Source organism: Mus caroli, unplaced genomic scaffold (genome assembly GCF_978045245.1).
Source record: "Mus caroli unplaced genomic scaffold, Mus_caroli_1 scaffold_16, whole genome shotgun sequence".
Classification (NCBI taxonomy): Eukaryota; Metazoa; Chordata; class Mammalia; order Rodentia; family Muridae; genus Mus; species Mus caroli.
The window spans coordinates 48,892,544-48,908,278 of record NW_028227271.1 but is presented as its reverse complement, the minus strand read 5'-3'; the positions used below and the strand labels follow the sequence as shown (position 1 = coordinate 48,908,278).

At 39.3% G+C, this 15,735-nt stretch overlaps 1 protein-coding gene across 4 annotated transcripts in view; it reads left to right on the top strand.

The window, feature by feature from the left end:
* The window catches only part of Col14a1 (collagen type XIV alpha 1 chain), a 232,495-nt gene that overhangs the window by 155,401 nt on the left and 61,359 nt on the right, over positions 1-15,735 (top strand). For all 4 annotated transcript variants that reach the window (XM_021183602.3, XM_029469983.2, XM_085831724.1 and 1 more), the window contains exons 34-37: positions 530-688; positions 10,252-10,329; positions 13,165-13,251; positions 14,532-14,585. In XM_021183602.3, the coding sequence (XP_021039261.1) occupies positions 530-688; positions 10,252-10,329; positions 13,165-13,251; positions 14,532-14,585 (378 nt within the window). The remainder of the gene's footprint in view (positions 1-529; positions 689-10,251; positions 10,330-13,164; positions 13,252-14,531; positions 14,586-15,735) is intronic.

The following is a 15,735-nucleotide window of genomic DNA, read 5'->3' as shown; positions in this document are numbered from 1 at the left end:
ATCCTTACAAAGAACCCGTGACTGCTGCAACAGTGCTCTTCATGTCCTTGAGACTGTAGTTTGAGAAAATCACACCAGACAATAAACCGGAGGGCTTCTCCCTTGTATTCATTCATACCCTTCCCCTTCCTTAAGAAAATGTCCTTCACTGTCAGGATCGCTTCCAGCTGCACGGAGATAGGAAAATCTGGGAAGGCAGTGGGGGAAGGGAACAAATTAGAACTAACTATAACGACACATGTGTAACATTCATACTAACACACAATACTTTGTGTGCTAACTAAAACATCAAGAAAGCTTAACTAAAATCTCTTATATAGAGTGGCTCTTTTAAAGTATGTCAAAGTGAAATATCTAGAGGACTGATTCTTGAATGTCCAGAAGTCATGGAAAAGGTGCATAGCGAAGTACTTAGAAACAGAATGCTCTTCCTTCTCTGTACTTCTTAACCGAGAGCCAGACAGTTGCACAAATAAGTTTCTAATTCTCCCTGCATAGGACATCCTAAAATATCTTTTATTTTATCTAGCTCCATGTTGTTGTCAGCAAGACTCTGGCCAAAGTGGTTGTTGACTGCAAGGAAGTTGGCCAGAAGGCAATAAATGCATCTGCGAATATCACATTGGATGGTGTGGAAGTACTAGGGAGAATGGTCAGATCAAGAGGACCAAATGGAAACTCAGCACCAGTAAGTAGACAAGGACATGGAACTGTGTGTCTGTTACAGGGAAAAGTCCTTTAATATTTGTTTATTTAGCTGTTTTCTTCCTTCCTTCCTTCCATCCTTCCTTCCTTCCTTCCTTCCTTCCTTCCTTCCTTCCTTCCTTCCTTCCTCCCTCCCTCCCTCCCTCCCTCCCTCCCTCCCTCCCTCTCTCTCTCTCTCCTTCCCTCCCTTCCTCCTTCCCTGCCTCCCTCCCTCCCTCTCTCCCTTCCTTCCTCCCTTCCTTCCATTCTTTCTTTCTTCTTCTTTCTCCTCTCTGCTTTTCTTTTTATGTTTATTGTTCTTTAATGACAGAGTAGAAAATTTTTATTTACTGTATTTCCAGCTCGCTCACTGCCCCCATCCTGGTCATCCCCTCCTACAACTTTTCCTGTTTCTCCTCTGAGTGGGTGGGTGGGGGGGCCTCTGGAAATCCCTGCCCCTGCACATCAAGTCTCTGTGGGGCAGCCTCTGTGTACATCCTCTCTCACTGAGGCCAGACAAGGCAGCTCAGCTAGAAGAACATATCCCACTATCAAAGAGATGAATGGATGGGTGGATGAATGAATAAATGCATAGTTGATAGATAGATAGATAGATAGATAGATAGATAGATAGATAGATAGATCTATAGATAACAAGTGATAGTTGACAGGTCATAGATGATTGACAGATAGTTGATAGATGATGACTCTTTAAGCAAATATGGATGCTCAAGGCAGTAGGCTTCTGTATATTATAAAGAGAATGCTTCAGGTACTAGGCTAGTTAATCATCTAAGTGCATTTGAAGATTTGAATGTTATAATACTCTGAAGCTTTTTTGTGTCATAGGTGTTTTTTTTTTTAATTGGAATTCAAACCTCTACCTAGGAAAGTAGCACGTGCTTCTAATTTGAGTTAGGTTTGTAGATTTTAAAACTATTTTATGCCATCAGTAGTCCATTTACTCATGTAAAGATCTTTCTAAACTAATTTTTACATCATTAAAATGGAATTGAAGTCTGGGAGACTTTTAATTGCCATAGAATCACGTTCCTTTCACTCCCTCCCGCAACACAGAGTTCCAGTGGCTCCAGGGTTTTGTTTTAACAGGGCGTGTTCCTAGCTCATTAGCAGTATTCAGTGAGTCAGCCCAAAGCTAGGAACTTGTTAGTTTTAAAAAGACTGACTATTCCAATGTACATTTCTCCTCTATATCACACTAGAAACTGTGTTTGAGAGATTGTAAAAACACAGATTTAGCAAACTAAGGCTACGATGCATCATCAGCCAGTGTGAGGATGACTAGATGGGCCCATTTATGAGAGAGGGCAACTCTAGGCCCAAATCACTTAGTACTACCATGACTTTCTTAACATTAAGCCTCGTGCATCTAATGTCCCTGACAGTAATACTCAAAGATGAGCAGCTACATCACTGGACAAAAGAAAATGTTCACAACAATGAATTTTTCATCCTCCACCTCACATTTCACAAACAACTAAATACTCATTTGCAACTTGATTATTAATAGTCACATCGTTTTTTTTCATTTATTCATATTTTACCTTCTTAGACAATATAAATCCCCCAATTTAGTAACAACAGCATTGGCTCCTTTTAAAAACACCATCACAATTTCTGACATATTTCTACAAGCAGAATAAGTGCTCAAGAACCCTTGCTAGAATGTAAATAGAAATGGGCTAGTTCTCAGACCTAGCGTTTTGCTTGTGGTCTTGAGCCTAGGACCTTGTGAATATCGGGCAAGGAGCTCTGACTGAGCTACAATCTAGCCTCAGACTACTTGATTTGCATAATTTATTTCCTTAAACAGTGTTATCTTTAGTAGGCTCCATATTGTCATTGACTATAATCTCTTAATATATCTCCTATTATCCCCTATTTGTATTTTATAGTTATAACTTTATAATAACAATCAAAGTGTGTTTCAAATTACATCAGAGGTAATTATATACTCCATATACATAATCAATGAAGTATCAAAAAATTTATTTATACACCTAAATGTGCCTATATGTCTCAGGTATACTGATGGTGATTTTTCGCTTTGGGACACCAACTGCAATGCAGTTCGTTAAACAGAGGGCCCTTTGTGGCAACTTGCAGCCAGTAGGAGACAAAGAGGGAATTTATAGATTGTCAGTAAGTAAATAGTTCTTTGTAAGGCTACGAGGGAAAAGAGCCACAGCTTCTCTTCTAATCTAGAAGTCTGCGAAGGACTCCTAAATAGATTTTTAGTCTTCCCACTTACTGAAGAATTTGCTTATGCTGAAATGGATAATATTAGGTTAGAGCTTAAAAATGCAATTGAGTAGGTCAATCAGTCCTCCTTTTGGGGGGGTGTTGCTTAGTGATATTAATGCCATATGAGAGAAAAGTCCTAGCCTTTCAATTTTAGTTTCACAAAGTATCCAGCCCAGGGTTGGTCTTTCTCTGTAACCAGCGGAAGGGTATGTGTGATGGCACAGTTTAGATAACTCCATGAGGAATAATTATAAGAGTAGCTCACCTACAAATCTGACATGAATTCAAAATGTTGGAAGATTCTAAGGATTCCCTTTTAAAAGACAATGTATCCTTTCAAACCATAGTTGAGTGAAGGAAAGAGGATTTAGGGTTATAATAACTACTGTATAGAAACTGCTTGCATTCTTAATAAAAACAGCTCATGCTCAGAAATGCAAGATTCTGCAGGTGGTGGCTGTCCCCAGGGAGACTAAACTAATAAGCAGGCTTAACTTAGCTGTCAAAACATATGTGTAAAGAAAAATAACTGCCTCGCCTTTCTAGGTCTTTCTTTTAGGACATTTGTTACCTTTTTTCTCTTTTCTTTTCTTTTCTTTTCTTTTCTTTTCTTTTCTTTTCTTTTCTTTTCTTTTCTTTTCTTCTCTTCTCTTCTCTTCTCTTCTCTTCTCTTCTCTTCTCTTCTCTTCTCTTCTCTTCTCTTCTCTTCTCTTCTCTTCCCTTCCCTTCCCTTCCCTTCCCTTCCCTTCCCTTCCCTTCCCTTCCCTTCCCTTCCCTTCCCTTCCCTTCTTCCCTTTTCTTTTCTTCCTTCCCTTCCCTTCCCTTCCCTTCCCTTCCCTTCTTCCCTTCCCTTCTTCCCTTTTCTTTTCTTCCTTCCCTTCTTCCCTTTTCTTTTCTTCCTTCCCTTCCCTTCCCTTCCCTTCCCTTCCCTTCCCTTCCCTTCCCTTCCCTTCCCTTCCCTTCCCTTCCCTTCCCTTCCCTTCCCTTCCCTTCCCTTCCCTTCCCTTCCCTTCCCTTCCCTTCCCTTCCCTTCCCTTCCCTTCCCTTCCCTTCCCTTCCCTTCCCTTCCCTTCCCTTCCCTTCCCTTCCCTTCCCTTCCCTTCCCTTCCCTTCCCTTCCCTTCCCTTCCCTTCCCTTCCCTTCCCTTCCCTTCCCTTCCCTTCCCTTCCCTTCCCTTCCCTTCTTCCCTTCCCTTCTTCCCTTTTCTTTTCTTCCTTCCCTTCTTCCCTTTTCTTTTCTTCCTTCCCTTCTTCCCTTCCCTTCCCTTCCCTTCCCTTCCCTTCCCTTCCCTTCCCTTCCCTTCCCTTCCCTTCCCTTCCCTTCCCTTCCCTTCCCTTCCCTTCCCTTCCCTTCCCTTCCCTTCCTTCCTGTCTGTGTCTCTGTGTCTGTCTCTATCTCTGTCTCTGTCTCTGTCTCTCTGTCTCTCTCTCTCTCTGTCTCTCTCTCTCTCTCTCTCTCTCTCTCTTTCTTGATGATTCTAGAAAAGCCTTGAGCGTCTGGAACAGAACTACATTTCTTAAAGTGCCTTTTCTACCTTTGGAATCTAACACTGAGGCATTTATTCACTTGGCATTTACTCAGCCTCCTGCTATTGAAATAAAAGAGAAGTATGCCAAGAAACAACATTATAGGAGCCACCTATAATTCTATTCACTGAGTAAAGGTTTTAGTGTAGAATTCAGCAGTAGACTAGCTGATGACTCTTCAGTAGCCAAGTGGTAACCTTTCTCGCAGGCTTCCCTGCATACCATATATTCTGATCACAGTTGTCCCTATCCTAACCTCCCCTGAGATCACCCCTACTTCTCTACCCATCCATAACCTCACCCTCTCTTCCTCCTACACATTAAAATTCAAAAATATCAAAAATAAAATAAGTAAAGAAAACCAAACCAGATAAGACAAACCAGAAAACAAACAGAAAAAAAAGAGTCAAATACTCAAGAAACACATATAAGTGTACACTCCTGAACATGCATGTAGGCACACACACACACACACACACACATGCACACACACAAGAGAGAGAGAAATTAAAACAAAATAAAATCATAAGTTATAAGGAAACCATTATTTGGACAAAGTGGCAGGCTACAGAATGTGAGAAGATTTTTACCAACTACCCTTTCAATAGAGGGCTAATACTTGAAATATATAAAGAAGTAAAAAAAAAAAAAAAAAACCTGATGTTAAGAAACAAGTGATAAATTTTTGAAAGGATTTTTTTTCTTTTTTTTTTTTTACATTTCATTTTTTATTAGATATTTTCTTCATTTACATTTCAAATGCTATCCCAAAACTCCCCTCTATACCCTGCCCCCTGCCTGCTCTCCAACCCACCCACTCCCACTTCCTGGTCCTGGCATTCCCCTGTACTTGAGCATATAATCTTCGCAAGACCAAGGGCCTCTGAAAGGAATTTTTCTATGTGTTGCTTCTTTAAATCCTTAAATCAAAACAGTTGCTAATTCATATGTCTGCTGTGGTCTATGAAATGTGTATTCCTGTGAAATATCAACTTAGTATTCTAAAACCATAAGAAGAGATATTCATACTGTCTTTACTTAATTGATGCTAAAACTTAGCTTTGAATTAATGAGAGCTCTCATTTCAAAAAAAAAAATATGAGGAAGTTGAGCCCACCCTCCACCCCCGGACTGTCTGGCTTCCATTGCAGTGTGCTGGCTTCTGCTGGACTCTGATTCTGTCCATCTTAAGACAACAGGTCTTATCCAGAGGCCATGTGCCCATCTCTTCTTCCACAGCTTCAAGGACTCACTATTTCAGTTACAAGCTTGCAAATAACTGTGGTCATATCTTACTCTCAAAATATTTCTACACAGAAGCATTTATTCTACCAAGAGGCACAATAATGGTTAACTTTCCTTTCTTAATTTAATCGGAATGCTCATGTGTTTCCTAAAATTTAATAACTTAAAAGCAAGCCCTAGCTCGGAACTCTACCATGGCAAAGTACTTCTTGCTTTGTTGATGAAGTCAACGAGAAGTTGGATACCTGGTAAGAAATGGAAGGTGTCCTAGGTCTCTGCAACTCTCTCTATGGGATCTTCTTATATACAGAAAGCTTTTGATTTGTATAAATTCATGAATATACTTAGATTATTTAAGAAAAAAGTTGGAGGAGAAAATCCGGTACTGAGTGGAAAGGGGAGCCAAGAGAACTTTGAAACTCCCATTCATAGATCAAAATGACTCAAGTGCTGAAAATATTTTAATCTTATTTTCTTGCTAACATTTGACCCCAAATGACTTGCCTTTTGAGCTACACCCAGACAAAAATGTCCAGTGATGAAAAATGAGCATTTGCAATTGACTGAGGATTCCAGTTAGAGAAATTACTAAGTTTACACTTAGTGGAAGGTTACATGTCCTTTCTTGTGTCTTAAAAATCTGTCTTTTATATGTTTTGGTTAAGTAGAAGGAGGCTGTCTCTTGTGTTAACTGCCTGAGCTATGCCTTCTTTTGAACTATGTTGTTTTGAATTCCAAGACACTCATGTACAAAATGCTTTGATATAACATCTTTATGTTATCTCCTGTGGAAGTTGAACAGCTACGTATGCCATTGCTTTCGGAGTAAAAGCCAGAAGCCTTTTTTTTTCGCTATTGCTGTTTTTAAATCCATCTGTAGAAATGTGCCTTGGGAAAGAAGTCCTAAAGACAGCTAAGGAATCTGAGCTATCACAAATACAAAACAACTATGAATTAATTTGGTGTCCTCAAAGAAAAATCTGCAGATCCCATCTAAGTTATGAAAGAAAAGTCATCCCACATAGTAGCATTCTTCAAATGACAGTACTGGCTTCATCAAATATTTAGTGGATGTTTGATCCCTTCAGTAGATAAACTAAGCTCATACAAATCTTAATCACTCCACAGGGCAGAGGGCTAGGCAAAAGTTTATATGTAGACATTATGCAGCAATAGGTGGCTGAGTGTTGAGTGTTTATTGGAGAAACTTCAAGAAGGCTTGATGCATACTAGAGGTGGTGAAGGGCTTTTGCTTTAAGTAAATCTTTCCATTCACTAAAATATTTTAACATGAAGGTTTTATCCAGGAATGCTAAGTTTTTTAATGGATGAATGACTTCCAGACATAGCTGACTCTCGCTGATGTTATCCATAATAAGACCCATTGAATAAATGTTTCCAAGTGGAGTAACATTATAAAATCAGCCCGGGATATCTTCATTTTAAGCATTAACTCAAAGACACATTTATTACTAAATAAACCACACATGTTTAGACCACACATTGGTTGGGCTGTTCAAATCTCAGCTGGAATTGAACTTTCATGATGGTCTTCAGTTACTCAGACTAAACTGTTTCAGGTCCTACAGACCTGGATTAGAGAATGGATCTGACCATCACTGTGGTACATGGTGATATCTGAGAAAAATATGTTAGACATAAAGTGCTTAGAATAATAGCCAGCACAGAGCAGAGTTTTGAAACATGTTGTTTAATATTGTCTTTTTGTTAAGATTTTTTCCAAATCATTAAAAGTAAGTAATAAAATTTAGAAGAAAACTATTCTGTATCTTCCCGTGCCACTCTTACTTCTGCTTTGAATCTACACTATTGGCTTATAAGTTTTAGAAGTAAATTGTGAGAGAGTTGTGCACCGAACTCTGAAAGGATAGTCACTATTTATTGACGGTGTGTTTCAGACACTGTTCTAGTACTCTCTCCATATAAACTCATTTGGTCTTCACAGCAAACAGAATAGGTAATAGAATTGAGTATCTCTTATCTGAAATACTTGGAACTACAGAGTTTGGAATATTCAAATAAACACAGTGAGAGATTTTGAAGATGGAATCTAAGTCTAGACACTAGATGTATTTATGTTTTGCATAGACCTTTGACACACATTCAACAGAAACTTTAGACATCTTTAATGGGTCTGGACTTTACAGACAACCCACCCAGCAAATCCAGATAGAGAAGTTTTTGGCATCATTTCAACAGTCAGAAAGCCTCATACATTCAGAGAATGGGTGTCCAACTATGTTGGCACATACTTTCACAGATGAGAAAAATGAGAGTTCAAAACAGGAACTGATTTCTTCAAAATAACTTAGTTCACGAAGGCTGGACTCAGGATTCCTATCCCAGAAGCCTGGCTCCATGGCCTCCAATCTTTTGAACTCTTTCTTGCTATTTATATTTACAAAAGTCTGCTATAGTGCATTTTTGGAAATGTTCTCATTTTTAAGTTTTTTAATTGATCATTATTTTGTTGTATAGCTTCCCTGTTTTGGCTTAAATATCTATCTTTGTAGCCTGGATGTTAAAATATCCAAGGGTGGTGGTGGTGAGCTATGTTTTCTGCTGACATTTTAGTAAATAATACATTGCTATGATAATTTCAAGAAAGTAAGGTGTTTTGAATAATGAGTCTATTTTCTTTTTTTTTTAATTTTTAATATTTTTTATTACATATTTTCCTCAATTACATTTCCAATGCTATCCCAAAAGTCCCCCATAGCGCCCCCCACTTTCCTACCCACCCATTCCCATTCTTTTGGCCCTGGCATTCCCCTATATTGGGGGCATATAAAGTTTGCAAGTCCAATGGGCCTCTCTTTCCATTGATGGCCGACTAGGCCATCTTTCGATACATATGCAGCTAGAGACAAGAGCTCCGGGGTACTGGTTAGTTCATCATGTTGTTCCAACTATAGGGTTGCAGATCCCTTTAGCTCCTTGGGTACTTTCTCTAGCTTCTCCATTGGGAGCCCTGTGATACATCCAATAGCTGACTGTGGGCATCCACTCCTGTGTTTGCTAGGCCCCTGCATCGTCTCACAAGAGACAGATATATTTGGGTCCTTTCAGCAAAATATTGCTAGTGTATGCAATGGTGTCCGAGTTTAGAAGCTGATTATGGGATGGATCCCTGGATACGGCAGTCTCTAGATGGTCCATCCTTTCATCACAGCTCCAAACTTTGTCTCTGTAACTCCTTCCATGGGTGTTTTGTTCCCAATTCTAAGAAGGGGCACAGTGTCCACATTTTGGTCTTCATTCTTCTTGAGTTTCATGCGTTTAGCAAATTGTATCTTATATCTTGGGTATCCTAAGTTTTGAGTCTATTTTCAAAACTCAAGGTTTTTCTGTTTACTGGTAAAACATTCCAATAATGCACACAGTTATTCTTGAGCATGAGAAAAGAAAACCTGATTTTATTTCTTGCTGTTAGAAGTGGCTTTTTAGTGATGCTCCTGGAACTTCCGGTAGCCTCTTTCAATAGAGCACTGTCCTTTCACCCTGAGGGCTCGGGGCCAAGGATGAGTAGCATTCTTTGGCCTACATATTTAAGGTCCTTATTGAAAGCATTACTTGCTGGAGGAAAGTTGTAGATTAAAACAAAAACATTATTATCTTCCCAGTTATTTTATTGATGCCATACCTCAATACTTCAAAATGATGTAGAAAGAAATAAGTAGAAACAATGAAGTGCTTAAGTTAGTGTTAGCCCCCATTAATGTTATAAAGATATTTCTGTATAGTTCACCTCGTGTCTTGAGTTATTACCAACATATGTGAATGAAATAGGGCTAAGTATTTACAGTGTGACAAGTTAAATAGAAATACACAAAGTTTATGTACCCATGGCACTCCTTATGAATCTCTCCCAGCACCTCATTGAGCACAATATTTATTTAGGAGTCTCACATTCCTTATAAGTTTTTCTAGCACAGGACTGTTTTATTTTCTGTTATTATTATTGTCTCAGAAAAGTCTATATAATATGTTGCTTACAGTGAAAATGATGGCATAGAGGAATGAACTAAGTTTATTCCTCAGACTTTCTGCGTGTTTATTATGTGTTAGCTGCTATGCTAAGTGACTCGGAGATGAGCGGTTCTCTTGACCTTGAAGAACTGAAGGGTGTGATAATACAGATAACAGAGTAGTAGGTGAGGTGTGATCTGTGAAGGGCATCTAGAATGCTTTATGATCATGGGGCATTTGGGAGGAGGTATAAGGGGCTTCTAAGGAGGAATTTGCCCCCAGAACTAAGGTTCTTGTCGGTGTATCTGAGAAGGGGAAGAAATGATGGGAAGGGGATTTAGACAGCATGTGGAGCAAGTATAGACAGAATATGTGATCATTCTTTGTTTCAGGAACACAATTAGTTTGGGTTTATTTTTAAATTTACTGGAATATTATGCTAAAAATACATTGGTATCTTATCTCTGGTGAAATAATTAGAACTATGAACACACTTTATCTGTATTGTCCTTACTGAATGATCATTATCTTTCTGAATCAGTTCCAGTTACAAATGTTTGATATCGTTTGCTCTACATCATGGGCCAGTAAAGATAGATGCTGCGAACTTCCTGGTCTGGTAAGAACCCTTTCACCTCTATCGAACAGTAAAATCTCTCTTTTCTTTGCAATACTGAGAGCCAGTTTCTCAGTATTCATACCATAAGAAGTTCCTTTTATGATGATAATTAAAGTCAGGAAGGTTTAATAAAGAGACAGAGTAGAGGAAACCAATGAGACCATCACGTATAATCCCATGTGGTTTGCACTGTATACCGCAGATACTATTGCCACACACTCCAGGTGCCTCCGAGCCTCCTGCTTTCCAAAGTTTCCCAGGTCCAAGGAAATACTTCAAAGTCACATTTATGAAGTGTTTAGCTGTCAGCCTCTGGCTTATCCTAACAACACAGTAGCCATAGCAGGCACCAAAAGGAAAAGATGGTAGCTGTGTTTGAGAAGCGTATGCCTATTGAGTGTGGCAGTGTTGCCCTATCTTGAGATCAGACTATGCCTGGCCCTCACTTCCTTTTACAAACCAATTTGCCCTATCGTCTTGCTTTTCATCATAGCAACTACTGAAACCTAGGTCTGCAAAGATAGAACATGAAAAAGATTTGTCAAAAGAGGCTGTGGACACTGTAGAGTGGTTTTGTTTGTGTGTTTTGTTCTGTGAGAAAGTATCATGTCATCAACACTGAACTCAAGCCAACTGTCTAGCCCAGTGTCCAATTTAGCTTTGACTGTCAATTTGACACAGCCTAGAGTCACACGAGAGAGGGATTGTCCTCTTTAGCTTAACCTGTGGGCATGTGTATAGGGCACTGTCTTGATTATTAATTGTGGGAGAACACAGCTCACTCTAGGCAGTAATATCCCCAGGCCTTAATTGTTTAAGAACAATTGCTAAGCAGGAGCCGGTGAATGAGCCAATGATCAGAGTTCTTTCGTGGCCTCTGTGTCAAGTTCCTGCTCTGATTTCTAAGTCAGCTGAAACAGACCCTTTCCTCTCCTAAATTGGGTTTTCCAGAGTGTTTTTATGACAGCAGCAGAGATGAACCTAGAACAAGGGTGACCTTGAGCTTTGACCCTCCTGCCTCTACAGGCCGAGTTCCAGAATTACACGGTAGCATCACCATGCCCAGAATGAAGCTCTGACCTATCTTGAGCTTGTTATTCACATGAAGTTCAGCAGATGGCAAGTGCTGCTGTATTTTCATTGAATTTTTAAAACACTCACAGTAGCAATACAAGTTTAATAGATTGCCTCGGGTTTCCATGCCACACAAATTTGGAACTGTAGTCATAATCTATATGATACCACCAGAAAACTAAGCATGTCTTATTATTTTCTGTTAAAGTTGTATCTACATATCTATGTACAGACACAAAAGGAGATTCATAACTCCTAGAATCCTCATAGAAAGCAAGCTGAAAGAGGAGGCTCTGCTGTGCATGGATGTTGGCATGCCTTAATAATTAAACCCACATAATGAGCATCGCCAAGTCTTCATGAAGTCTAGAGGTTTTGATTTTAGAACCAGATTAAAACATTTACTGCAGGCAGTAAATTCCTGGGAGCCTGTCTGATGAAGCAAATAACTCATTCTGTCTTCATCAAAATAAGTTTCTAAACCAGTCCCAAGTTAAACAAGAGATCTGACTGTTGCACTTAAGGGTAGATAGGTTGAGCAATGCAAAAGGAAACAGAATATCTCACGGTGTATCTAGCAAAAATGTGGTCATCAATTCTAGGAAGGATCCAGGCTCTTTAATTACTTTTCTCCTTGCTTTATTCACCAATGGCTTATAAATTATGTCCCACGAAGACAGATCATCAACAATAGCAAACCCACTGCTGGGTCTTGAAACAGGGATGCCTGGTGCCAAATTCGTTTGGGCAATCTTTAGGAATACTTAAATTTATGTTTTAATTTAGCTGACCAAGTATTAGAACAAATGAGGTGTGTCAGCAGGAGATATGAATTGAAATCTTTCCTTATTGCCCACCATTGAAAGAAAAGGCCATGAAAGGAGTCTAGGTCATTTGTTTAACCATTTTGAGGGTTTTGTTTAGAATATTTCGGAGACTCACTTACTTTCATCTTGGTGATCTGTTGTCTGGCCATGTTTTATCTAACCTCACTATCCCATGAGGTCTTACATAATGACCTTTTCATCTACTCAGGAGGACTGAAGGGCTCTGTGAAGTCCTATAGTTTCGTACCTCAGTGCTGAGATCGTTTTGGCCTCTGTTCCAGATGGGATATTTAACAATTGCACAAAGTTGTTACCAGGCACTCTGCGTCGCTCTGCATTCAGGAAACTCCCTTGGACTTAGTCAGCCTAGCATTACCAATCATTTTCTAACATCTCATGTCAGTAAAAATCCCAAGAGAAGAGAAAAAGAAGCCCTACCCATTGTGGTTTTTTTTGGTTTCAGCAACAGAAGCTGATAGAATTGTCACAAGACAGATGTGTTTAAGCAGTCTTAATTCTTTGGTTTAATCCATATGCAGTAGTTTTGACTGAGCCTTTCAACAAGTTTTCTTTTATCTCTTAAAACAGAAAGACAGTGCAGCCCAAGGAAAGTGCTTAGGACCTTGAGTTTAAAGACCATTACTGTTCTAGATGAATTAAATAGAAACCAAGAACACTCTCCCCTCTCTCCTGACTTTCTTCACTTGGATTTTAAGCTAGTTTCAGCAAATCCCTCTAAAGCTGCGATAATTGATGTTCCATATGCAGCCACGCTGTCTCCTTCAGAAGAGATCTTGTACTTGGGAATCTGATACCATCATGTTCATCTAAAATCTTAAAACATCTCCTAAAGTATTTTCTTAAAGTCAGTAAAGCTTATGTAGTCTGTCTTGTTAACAATTACATTTTTGTTTTGTTTTGTTTTTCTCCTCAGCGAGATGAAGAGTCCTGCCCAGACCTTCCACGATCCTGCTCTTGCTCAGAAACCAATGAAGTGGCTCTAGGACCAGCTGGCCCCCCAGTAAGTCCTGATAGCTCAGCCTTGAATGTTCTTCGAGAGCATTAACACCATTCCTCTTGGGTCTAAGGTGTGCTGCCTACTGGACTAAAGGGCTGTCACATACTTAATCCTAAATTAAACTTTGACACATCTACAAGATGGTCTTCTTCCTAGCATGCCATCTGCCTCCCATTGCTTTATGCACATAATCCTCCCTTTATGCCACCGTGGTTAGTCTTCAGTATGAGTCCCATCACTGGGCCTGTGCTTACACATGAAGGACCGGCATATCCTCCTGCCGCCCACTCCATGTAAGATGTTGTATGTGTTCTCTTGATACTGTTGATTTATTTTCAAGTCAACCTGCATGCCTCATGGAAATTGGAATTACATAGGGAGAGCATTAGTTCACTTTCAATGATCTTCAGTCCTTTTGCACAACAGAAGGAAAACTGTCTAGTGTCTCATGGCCTGCGCTTACACCACTCACCTCCCCATTTATCCTAGAGCATGTTTTTGCTATACAACCTTCAGTAAGGGCAAAACCTAAGTAAATCGGGTAACATCATCTATACCATATTATTTTTAAGGTGATATAGTATTTTTAACAATAAGCTTTTCCATTTTTTTCACTTCTAAATTTTGCTTTAACAAATATTTATTTAAATGCACTGTTCCATTAAAACATTCAGAGGATGCACACATATGTATTTAGATGTGTGTTTACAAACATGAACAAATACAAAAAGGATATATTCACATACTTATTTCATAGTACATAAATATGTCGAATAAAGACAACTGCCACTAAGGATATTACAGTTGTTACATCAATATGCCAGAGCATTTTGGGAAGAAATACAAATTATTGTAGTTTCAAAAACACTAAATTATTTTTATTTCTGTGTAAGTAAATAGAATTGAATTGTGGCTTTTTCACCGGCCTTTTATGAAGTTTTGGTATAAAACACATAATTCTATTCCAATTGAGTATTTTATTCTTTTTGTATGTGGCTAAAACCAGCAGTATATAAGCTCTAAATAAACAAGTACTGTAAGTATTTTTCAGGCTTAAAAGGACCTGAATCAGAGATTTCCTGAGGCTCTGAAATGCTCTACAGGAAGGGCCAGAACTGGGTGGGGAGTTTCCAGCTGAAGATCACGATGAACGTTTACTAGTACACAATGTGTGGGCTTCATATAAAATAGCAATGACCTAATCCCATATTATGAAGAAAGATGAAGAAAGTATGCAGTTTGGAGATTTGTCTTTGAGCTAATACTTAACATCTGTTTGCCAGGGTGGTCCAGGACTCCGAGGACCAAAAGGCCAACAAGGTGAACAGGGTCCGAAGGTAACATGCTCTCTCTTTGTCTCAAGTAGGCACAAGTTGGAGTTCAATGTGACTTTATTTACTCTTGTGACTTACAGCATCTTACGTGTTTGCAACACTCAGGTCTAACAATAATTTACTTATAGTGAAGATGTGTTTTTTAACCCAAACAAGTAGTTAATAACTCAGTCAAGTGAAAGACTTTTGGGACAGACAAGAATGCTGGTGTTCCTTGTGGCTTTGTCTGCAAGGTAGCTCTCATAGGTACATGCTTCTCATTTTTTCATCTGTAACAGAAATGTGTCTTAAGCAGAATCATGCAGTTACCATTTAGCCCCAGTCCTTTTAAGGGAATTTCCTACAGTTTAGATTTCTTCTCCTATTTTGCACTATATATAATCATATGCCTAGCTTTGCTTTCTATACTCAGTACCAATGCCACCAAGTATAATGCTCCGGGTCGTGCACTGCAGAGGCATCGGCCAGCCAAAATGACCAGGCTATGCCAACCCACATCAAAACACATATTTCTCTCCTTTGCACAAAGGCATCCTAAGGACTGGCAGAAGCCCAGTTCCTAATTGACTTCAGGCCTCATCCCCTTCCTTCCCTTTGGATTCTGGAAAATCTTTAACTGATCTCCTATCTCCAGTGCCTTGCTTTTCTGATAGATTCTACACATCTGCTTTCAGATTAATTTCCTGAGAGTCTATGCTGTATTTATGCTTGTTTCAAATGTACAGTCATGGACCATAGTCTGGCTATTGTTGGCATGATATTCATGGCCCTTCCTTTCATAAAGATTCGTTTTATGTGTATGGGTGTTTTGAATGTATGTCTGTACACCACTTGTATGTGCAGTGCCTGTGAAGCAGGTCCTCAGGAAGAGCAGCCAGTGCTCTTAACCCCCAAGCCATCTCTCCAGCCATCAAGAGCCTTTCTCACTTGATTCTCCATCTCAGTCTTGTGACATTACTCTTCACCTTTTCCACATCATCTGTCTTACTGATTCAGTACTTTGGATGCATTAGACTTACATAATACGTGTTCATAAAGCAGAGAGCATTACACTAAAAAAAGAGTTTTACTTTACAATTGGAAACAGATGATGCACGACAGGACAAGCTGAAGATAATCATGTGTTATCTAATCCAACGGCATGGGATGTATC